At 40.5% G+C, this 10,856-nt stretch overlaps 1 protein-coding gene across 2 annotated transcripts in view; it reads left to right on the forward strand.

Moving 5' to 3' along the window:
* The window catches only part of PXYLP1 (2-phosphoxylose phosphatase 1), a 63,861-nt gene extending 58,080 nt beyond the window's left edge, over positions 1 to 5,781 (forward strand). The window contains exon 6 of one of the 2 annotated variants that reach the window (XM_083742115.1): positions 475 to 5,781. In XM_083742115.1, the coding sequence (XP_083598241.1) occupies positions 475 to 1,406 (932 nt within the window). In that variant the 3' untranslated portion in view covers positions 1,407 to 5,781. The remainder of the gene's footprint in view (positions 1 to 474) is intronic. The other variant, XM_083742114.1, reaches the window with a different exon arrangement.
* Positions 5,782 to 10,856: the final 5,075 nt, after the last annotated feature.

Raw genomic sequence — 10,856 nt, forward strand, 5'->3', positions numbered from 1 at the left:
TTCCCCCTCACATCACAGGCCATGTGACACAGCTCCCAAAAGGGTCAACCTTTGACCCTCTTGAGAGGATTTTTGACTGGTACTTCAGAGGGGAAGGAGGGGAAGAAAAAGGTAGGTTGCATGAGCTGCCCTATACCCAGGAAACTGCTGGATACAACACAATTTCTCTAACAGTGCAGTTGTGCCTCTAGTTATGAACTTAATTCATCCTGGAGGTCCGTTCTTAACCTGAAGCTGTTCTTAACTAGAGGCATACTTTCGCTAATGGGGCCTCTTGCTGCCACTGCGCCACCGGCACACAATTTCTGTTCTCATCCTGGGGCAAAGTTCTCAACTCAAGGTAACTCTACCAGATTAGCGGAGTTTGTAACCTGAGGCATTTGTAATTCGAGGTACCACTGTACAGTCTTCCCAAGATGACTCTCAAATTATTTCATAGAAGAATGCTTACCACCTTCTTTTTCTTTTTTGAAGGGATTGTACAGCACTTGCGAAATGGACAACTACTGCGGAATATTTATATAAAGAAGCATAACTTGATACCAAGTGACTGGACAAGTAAACATTTGTATTTGGAGACAACTGGAAAGAGTCGAACACTACAGAGTGGGCTGGCACTACTATATTCCTTCTTGCCAGAATTTGATTGGAAGAAAATTAACTTTAGGCACCAGTGGAGCACAATTTTTTGTTCTGGAAGCTGCGATTGCCCGATAAGAAACCATTACCTAGAGGAGGAACAACGGCGTCAGTACAGCCTACGGGTGAAAAACATACACTTGGAGAAAACGTATGCAGAAATGGCAAAGATTGTCGGCATACCCACAAGGCAGTTGAGGGCTTCTAACCCTGTAGATTCTATGCTGTGTCATTTTTGCCATAATGTCAGCTTCCCGTGTACCAAGAATGGCTGCATTAACCTTGAGCACTTTAAAACAATCAAAACGCATCAACTTGAAGATGAAAAAGAGAGGCAGGAGAAGAAATACTACTACTTGTATGCGCTCCTGGCCACTCATCCTATCCTTAACCAGACAGCCAATCGTATGCAGCGCATTGCAGAAGGCAAGAGAGAAGAACTATTTGTCCTTTATTCCGCTCATGATGTCACCTTGTCCCCTGTTCTGAGTGCCTTAGGCATCACTGAGGCCAGGTTCCCGAGATTTGCAGCCAGACTAGTCTTTGAGCTGTGGAAAGATGGAAAGAAATACAAAGAACATTTTATCCGCATCCTTTATAACGGTGCTGATGTCACATTCCAGACTTCATTCTGCCGGGATTATAACAAACATTACACCAAACTGATGTGCCCCTTAGAGAAATTTGTTCGTTTTGTTAAACAAGACATGTTCTCACCTTTTAATAGCACCAATTACTATGATGCATGTCACAGGAGGCCATTCTAAACAAGGGAGGAGTAAAATGTTACATTTTGTATTGTCAAAAAAAAATGTCTCCAAGGCAGCTTGACACTGTCAAATCCTAGTGTGCCTAAGTGCAAATGAATATAGCTTGAAGTGGTTTTGTCGTTTCCCCCCAAAAAATGCATTCTAGATTGATTTAAAATGTCATCAATTCATAATGTTTGTCAGCCTTAGCAGCACAGGGCCTGTGTTCTTTTGTGCTCCAACTTGATTTGTCTCTTAGCTGCTGTAAAATGGATATTGCTTGAAGAACTGAATGAGTGCATTCTGGTTCCTTGTTGTTCCACTGTAAAAGTTGCCACAGCAAACACAAACCATACTTGTCATAATTGAAAGTATCCTTCATTCTATGAATCCATTCATATGATCTAGCTAAAGTAGGAATCATTTTTTCCTTAGGGCAGAAGTGTATTATAGGCAGGCTTTGTTTTTTGTTTTTTTGGGGTGTTTTTTTATTTTATAAAAGGTGCATGGATTCAAATGCTTCTGCAAATGCTTCTGATGTGTTTTCTTGAACACATCACTTCTAGCTACTATACAGGGACTACTTCATACATGAAGTAGATGCTGTAAAGATTGTTACTTTATGGTAGAGGCTGCCATGTTTGACATGGCTTCTTGTTGTGTTTGGTTAGACACATGCGAATCTACATCAGCATAGATGACTTCCTAGGAGGCATTAGCATTGTCAGAAATACTTTTTTTTTGAAATCACCTGTACAGGCAATCCACACGGGAGGCCATTTATATATAAAATCAGCCTCCTTGTGGAACCCCCAGCACATAGAAGTGTTTGGGTTTTCTTTAGGTAAGGAGCTATCATATGATATACAAAGCAGCCCCTGGGGTAGATGAAAAGAAAAGTTCCGTTCTTTGCACTTTTAGCACTTTATGTGTACTTCAAACACAAAGTACAAGTTGTGTCAGATGCTAGAAAGGATTCATACACAAGAAGTGAAAACTTAAAATCGGGCTTCGGATACATTCTTTAGGAACTGTTTATGTTGTTCAGATCATTTGTGCTGTGATAAGAAGCAATGTGTTATAGCCGTATGTTGTAATGGCTGCATGTAGCCAAACAAGAACTTGACTTAATGCTTAATTTTGTAGTCCATTTAGTACTTTTATAGACTAGGAAGACATTTTATAAGCTCAGTCTTGTTTTTTACTGTCTGGTGATTGTACTATAGTGTACTAGTTTTTTTTTTTAACCTTCTTTGTAAAGGGATGCCAAAAGCTGTTTTTCAACACTTTACTTTGGGCGTAGTACAAAGATTCAGAAATCTATTATAAATAATTTTACTGGATAAATTAATAATGCATATTAACTCAAATTTTAGATTCCTTACATCGGATTTTTAGACAGCTTGGAAAAGCATTTTGTTACTATTAGAATGCTGAGTTTTGTAATGTCAAGAGTTTTTAACACACCCTGAAACCAGACTTTAGTGTAATTTGTATTGAAATGGTGGTAGCAATTAAAAGGAGCTGTAATTTGTGTTCTGACTTTATTGGCATTTCAGCCCCCTTTTGAAAACAATGCATTTGAATGTTCTATAAATAAAGTTTTGAAAAAAATCTTTGATGTGGTTCCTAAAAGCCAATATTTCTGTTTGTGCTCTTCAAACCAGAGTTTGCAAAATTGATCTTTGCCTAATTGGTTATGTCAAAGGTTTGTTGCCATATTGGTTATTGAAATTTAATAGATTCTTAATTAGTGGTGCTTGATACACCACAAGGATACTAAAAGCTTCATAGAAAATATGTAACTGCAAAGAAAGTATGTAACTGCAGAAAAGCTTCAAGCTCAAATATGAAGCTAGGTTACCGCAGTATTTGTGATAGTTGTTCCTATGAAAAACCTGCCATTTTATTCTATTCAGTACATGTTCAGGTGGTTTTGCTCAGAATAAACCTGTCAGACTGCCTATTCCTCAAGAGCAAAATCAGTTGTAGACAAATGAGAAAAGCAGGCACAGAAAGGAGAATTCTGTGCTTTGCCTCTAAGTTTTGTCAAACAAAGAGGAATTATTCCCTGACCAGTCAAGACCAAAAGAGAGTATAAAAAATGGGGATGAAACCTGCAAAGTGTTCTAAAAAAATATATCCTCATTTACAAAATGTGGCAACTTCTAAACACAATAATGAACAAGAGTAAATGCAACCTTAAAAGCCTTATGGTTAGGACCGAAGGAAAGGTTTTTTTAATGAGCTTTGCATGGGTACAATGCTACATTACCACCACTCAAGCAGATATTGTTGGCTGTTATAAACAGTAGTATGCAGAAAAAAATCATATTTGGAAAGAGATTAGACTATACATAGAATATCCTCTTTGTTCTTGCATGCTTTGCATGTAAAAAGTCCCAAGTAAAATCTAGTCTTTCGAGGTAGTGATGGGAAACATTGGAAACCTTGGAGTGGCGCTGCCAGTCAGGGTTGACAAAATTGGTGCACCAATGTTCTGACTTGGTATAAACTGCTTCCCATGTATCTGCAGACATAGAATCATAGAGTTGGAAAAAGTTAAAGCATTATCTCGTCCAACTAGCTGTCATTTTGCAGGAAATTCTTTACTGCTTTACCCCTGTAAACCAGTCTCTTGCCTTATACAAGCTTCAATGAAAGAGAGTCCTCCAAGACTATCTGTTACACGTTTGAACACCTCAAGGCATCAGAGAGTGTTTCCTAATGTTTTATCTTATCAGAATTTCCATTCTGGGGATTGCAACAAAAGCTGGCAAAAAGATGTTATTTCTTCTACGCTCTTATTCTTAGATCCACTTTTTTGTAGACGTGTCAATCCTCTGCAAGATTTTAAACCTCAACGCCACCCTGTGGCAACGTTGATTTGATTTTTCATGTTTTTTGAAACTGTGTAGGAAAGGCTTAGGCTTCCCTCTTGTGGCCAAATGTAATAGTACCTTGGAAAGTAATTGTAATTAAAAGCTATGCTCCTAAGAGGAAAAACAAGTAAAGTTCTTTCTACAGATTTTTCTAAACAAGCCGATTGTCAGCATTCTGAATAGAGTGATCAGTTTAGGGCAATATTTACATCCCCAAACCTTATACATTTACAGAATTATTATCAATGATAAACACATATTATATTGCATCGTATTTATGTGAGCAAAATGTAAGAGACGTCAGAACAATTGTGGAAAGTCTGGCCCAGTATATAATGCCAGAGGTTTTCCATTCTTCCACTCCTCAGCTGCCGCATGTGAGAGAAATAAAGGACACAAATCCTGAAATAGCTGATAGTCATTTATTCAAACCTCTGCCATTGTTTAAAGCTGCTACTTTCCTCTCCTCCATCCCTGCTTCACTTAAACTTCTGCCATTGTTTCAAACCACTAGTCTCCCCTTTCACTCCCATGCCATAGCTGCTATTGTGCAACCTGCCTTCACTTTTTCTCCTCTATTCCACCCTGACTTCCAGGCTTGTGATGAGGCACTACAAATCTTTCAATGGGGGCTGCGCCATGACATTCTTACGTTTTTATTATAGAGAGAGATATGTTTCCCCCTAATTCCTTAAGAGTCAGTTCCCCTGAGACAAAAGTAGCTGTCCACCAAACATTTTGGAGCGACTTGCCTTCACAATAGTTGTGCAATTGAGAAATGCAACCCTTTAGATCACAGCAGTCTGCACACAACTCATGCAACGGTGCAAGTAGTTAGTTCTGAACTATGCCTTGGCAGAAGTGCGAGTAAATGCAACCAGGCAAATGGCTTGGCTCAAGTGAAGCCACTCTTTGCAGCTATATGGCAGTGTCCTGGTTCCCATGATGGCGATTCCAGTTTTTAACCTGGCCCCTACAACAGGAATCAGCATGAGCACAAAAAGAAGAACCTAACAGCCCCTAGTATCCGCATGTGGAGAACAGATTTCCAAGGCAGTTCGCATGGTTGTCAACAAGGTTCCTTGGGGATCAAGTCTCATGGCATGCAAAACTAGCTCTGCCATATGATTTAGTTGACAAAAAGTGGCAATTAGAAATGGTGTCAACTCAAAGCAAGAAGAACAATGCGCTGGGTGCATTGCCGCCTTTGGCTAACATCTGTCACACTAAATATTTGCAAATAAACAAACCTATTAAAGTCAAAGTCTCCTTATGGATAATTTGCAAACATGAAAAGCGGATAAACTAATTTGATAAACAGACTGCCTTGAATAGTTGTCCTTGACATAAAAACGTGTTAATCACTTGTTTTTCCATGGAACAGTGGTGCAGGGTTTTTTTTTTAAAAAAATAATAATAATTGAAGCTGTAAAGCAAACAAGGCTTGAAGTGTCCTTGCTGTTTTCTGTGAAGACTAGTTTAAGACACAGAAACTCAAGCAATCTACCCACCACAGACCCACAAGACTAACATAAATAGGAAAAAAATAATAGACCAGTTCTAAAAGGCCACTCACTACCTCAGCACAGGCTTCCAGGTGTACATCCAAATGTGTACATGAAAAACTAATAATAATAATAATAATAATAATAATAATAATAATAATAATAATTTATTTGTACCCTGCCCATCTGGCTGGGTTTCCCCAGCCACTCTGGGCGGCTTCCAACAAAGACAAAAAATACACTAAAATGTCACACATTAAAAACTTCCCTGAACAGGGCTGCCTTCAGATATTTTCTGAATGTCAGGTAGATGTCAGTGACATCTGATGGGAGGGCGTTTGGAAAACAAACCTTTGGTACACAGTGGCTCTATATGCAAATCTATCCCCTCTGTTGAAATGAATATGGTCTTGAGTATCCTCAAGAGAAATATGCTGTCTATACGATCATGTCCACACTAAACATGAGAGTAATTCTTCACAATGATAAACCCTACAGGAGAAAAACATAAGACAATTGCAATACATTTCCACATGTTTCTTTGGATAAAACAAGTCAAAGACGCATCAAACACAACAAATCGGGACCATTTGTAGGAATGGTCCTACGGTTAGATAAATCCTTTGATCCAAAAAGATAACACAGACACACATTTAAGAAACCTATGAAATGCCTGTCTGAAGAGCATGTTACTTTAAAACATAGGGGGGCTGCTCTCCAGTCTACCTTGGTTTACAACCAGGGAGGGGAGCCAGTGGCCCTCCAGTTGTTGTTGGACTACAATTCCCATGATCTCTGATCACTGGCCTGCTGGATGGAGCAAATGGCAGTTGGAGTCCAACAACATTAAGAGGGCCATAGGCTCTCTAGCCCTCATCTACAACCTGGCAGTAATGGTTGGCCTGCTAGGTATTGAGTGACATTAAATATTCCTCATTTCAGGAGACGATTCTCAATGGCTAGGTTAAATATTTTGCCACCAGGAGTTATGATTTACATGTCCTCTCTTTTTTCCACCATGTGAACCTGACCAGTGAGGATGTCAAAGCTGGATGCTCCAAGCCCAGACCGTATGGCTTTAGCAAGCCAAGTCATCTTTGTGTTTCCATACAAATAACTGAGAAACGCTTATCATTTTTGAAACTAAGTTGTACTGCCTGTCTTTTCTTGCTGCTGAATGGGAAAGCACATGAATTTGACCTTTCAAAACTTTGTAAGCAAACCATTTCTAACTTACCAAATGTGTGGTCTTTCTATACTAAAAGAAGTGGATAACTTTGGAAGCAACTTAGAAGAGGATATTTTAAAGGTCTAACAGCCTATATTTCCATGCTTTACATTGCTGCATGTTTTGTGGTTTTAAATCTCTGCTAGGGCTCTCTCACCAAAGAGTACAGTGGTACCTCGGGTTAAGAACTTAATACATTCTGGAGGTCCGTTCTTAACCTGAAACTGTTCTTAACCTGAGGTACCACTTTAGCTAATGGGGCCTCCCGCTGCTGCTGCACAATTTCTGTTCTCATCCTGAAGCAAAGTTCTTAACCCGAGGTACTCTTTCTGGGTTAGCAGAGTCTGTAACCTGAAGCGTCTGTAACCTGAAGCGTCTGTTACCGAGGTACCACTGTACTTTTTCCAAACATGGATCTGGGCACCCAGAGAATTCCCCTTTTATTCTTTAACCAAATACAACCAACCAACAGCAGAAGCAAGCCTTAAAATCCCAGAATGTTTTGCATGTGTATTGCCTTGATTTTGCTTTGGCTGTGATTGACTTCAGAAGTGACTTTTGCTTTGGCTGTGGTTGGCTTCAGGAGCTAGCTTCCTGGCAGAATTCCCCGCCCCCCCATCTATAATGAGGGAGGGTGGAGGTGGTGGGGAGGTGAATAAGGTACAGGTGTACCAATGGAGCCAATCCTATGCTCCTAACTGTGTTTGTTCACACAGGGCTGACATCCCTACAGCCTGGCCACCCATACCAGTATATGGCAGTGGTGCTATTCCTGCTCCATCCCAAAGGGCAAGCCACTTTTGTTGTTTTGATATGGGTTGCCATATTTCAAAAAGTGAAAATCTGGGCACAAAAGATGTTGAGCTCCCCCCCCCCTTTTTTTCAAAACTGGAAAAAACCCAAAAATGTTTTAGAGCTCTTTTGTGCTCTTTCCCCCCGGGGGAAATCAGCAAAAACGACACTGCCAACATGGCTTGCCCTACATCTGGATTTTCCCGGACATTTTCCCGATTTCCGCCTGGACACTGCTTCTGACTGCAGTATTCCGGGTATGTCCAGGAAATTCTGGACGTATGGCAACCCTACGACTCTCTTTGGCATGTTATCTATCATTGTTAGTTATTTTAGCAAATGTATATTTTATAGTTTCCTTTTGTTGCAACAGACCTTCCTGTAAAATTCTTTGATTGATATATTAATAGACAAACACAATATACAATATCAAATAAGCTCAGTTATAAGCTGAACTGTTTATTTTAATTGTATGTTGCTCTAAATAGCACTGAAAGATAACAGAAAAAGCTGTAAGTATCCTAACAACAAGATTTCTTAATGTTTTGTCGGTTCAGTAAAAAATAAACAATGCTGCTTAAAACATAGCTGTGATGCCTTTGACAGCCTAGCAGCCTTTCTTTGTTTTTCACAAGGGTGTAAACTCTTCAGCCTTTCCAAAATGGAGCCTAGCTCTATGTGAATATTTCATCTGTCAAACCCAAGGCCCAGAATGTGGCAGCCTTGAGGTTTCTCTCCAGATCTAGTATCCTCAGGAGGGTGCGAGTCTGTATTTCTTCCATGGGCTCCTGCCAGAAATCTCCGTTGGGGGGTGAATAGAGGCTTGCTGAAACTTACTATGTTTCATTATTTCCTCTCTCTTAACCAAAGAAGTTGAGAGAGATTTCCTGTTAAGTTGGTGACAGGCTGTGGTGTGTTAGTAAAATGCTATGCTAGAAGTGCCATTCAGACATGAAAATTAGTTGTCCTTGATACATTCTTGCATGATTGAAACCACGTATTTTTGAAGTGATCTACTGAGAAGCTTAAGGGTTGGGTTTTTTTTTTAACAAAGAAAAGAAAGCAAAGGAAAGGAAAGGGGAGGGGGATTTGTATGTATGAGCCCAGCTTCAAAGCTGCAGTTAGATACATCCACTGACATTTGCCACATACAGTGGTACCTCGGGTTAAGAACTTAATTCGTACTGGAGGTCTGTTCTTAACCTGAAACTGTTCTTAACCTGAGGTACCACTTTAGCTAATGGGGCCTCCTGCTGCTGTCACGCCGCCGGAGCACGATTTTTGTGCTCTTCCTGAAGCAAAGTTCTTAACCTGAAGCACTATTTCTGGGTTAGCAGAGTCTGTAACCTGAAGCGTACGTAACCTGAAGTGTATGTAACCCGAGGTACCACAGTATTGAAAAAGTCTAAGGTCAAAAGGCATGCATGTGCCTTGCTTATTGGGAGAACAGTATATTATTAGCTGAGAAATGAAAATGTGGCCCTAGTAGCAGACGTCTGTTTTCTAGGCTGACTTAGAGAAAGGACCCCTGATTGTGTAGATAACAACTATCCTGTGGGCTTTGACTGACCCACTTCAGGGCCAAACTAGATGTGATGTGGGGATTCTGTGATTAGGGAACCCCTTGTCTTTTTTTTTTTTAATTATTAAAGATTTTAATGAAATACAAAAGAATGTGTAATCTCTCTTTTTTGTTGTTCAGATTATAAAGTCTTGGTTACATTCAGGGTAAGGCAAGATGGTATCCAGAGGTAGGGGGAGAGAATAGAGGGGAAAAGGTGGGCGATAAACTTTTTCTTAAAAAAATGTTTAGGGGTACTCTCATTTTCCTACTCATATTGAAATACTGCCCCTCAATGAGGCCAAACTTAGATTCACAAAATGTTTATGGGGATTCGTACCCCTGTGTCCCCCCAGAAAAAAAAGCACTGGCAGCAGCAATATTTATGTCCACTTGATTTGGATTGGGGGCACAGAGTGAGAAGAGGTGCATTTTAATCCTTTGCCCTCACACCTGTTCCCTAGTGAGAATATCTCTGCCCGCTGCAGAGAAGAAAAAAATCAATGGCAATCCCATTGCAAGTTTGGTGATTGATGCATGCTGCACTTGCATACTAACAGATCTATCTCTGCATGCATTCTTGGGCAATGAGCATTGAATCCCAAGTATTAATTCCTCCCTGTTAACGGGACTGTGTAAGGCATAAGGCTGTGCTTGTTGTAAGCAGATAGGGTCCCCAGGCAATCATGCAGGGACTGAGCGATGGGGAAGATGCAAATGTGGGTTTTTTTGCCTTGCCTCTGGCAACACAAACAGAGTTGCCGGAAGACTTCCTCCGCACTAGCCGTGCTGGGCCTGCTCCTTTTCTTTCTGTGGCCTGAGGAAAATAGTCAGTGAATGCTGCTCGAACAGCAAGGAATAAGATGCTTTTGATCCAAAAGGAGCATTGCTCTGTGCTTTGCAGGTTTAAGTACAGTGGTACCCCGAGTTACAAATGCCTCAGGTTACAAACTCTGCTAACTTGGAAGAGTTACCTCGAGTTGAGAACTTTGCCCCAGGATGAGAACGGAAACTGTGCCGGCAAGAGGCCCCATTAGCGAAAGCACGCCTCTAGTTAAAAACAGTTTCAGGTTAAGAACGGACGTCTGGAATGAATTAAGTTCGTAACTAGAGGTACCACTATACTTGTTCCACAGCAGTTTCTAAATTAAGCTGCATGCTGAGGGAAGCTCCCCAAGTCTGATAGTTTATATTTCACAGGACAAGAAAGCCACAGTTAGAAAAGCCAGGCATTCTGAAATATATTTCATTAGCAGCATCAAATGAAATATACAACCATGAGCAGGTATCTCTCTCTCTCTCGTAGTAGCGTTTCATTTAGATCCCAGCCAGGGTTGTTTGGGGCAGAAAATCAACAGTGCGTCATTCTTTGGATGTTGTTGTCAGCTGTAGATTATCTTAGTCCCAGGGCCAGTCCAAAGCATTTTGCAAAAGACACAACGGTGCCTCTTCCCCTTCCATGTACAGAAGCTGAACAGACTGGCAGCCAAATCTTCAATC

The sequence above is a fragment of the Podarcis gaigeae genome (genome assembly GCF_964106915.1).
Source record: "Podarcis gaigeae genome assembly, chromosome: 5".
In the NCBI taxonomy this organism is placed as follows: domain Eukaryota; kingdom Metazoa; phylum Chordata; class Lepidosauria; order Squamata; family Lacertidae; genus Podarcis; species Podarcis gaigeae.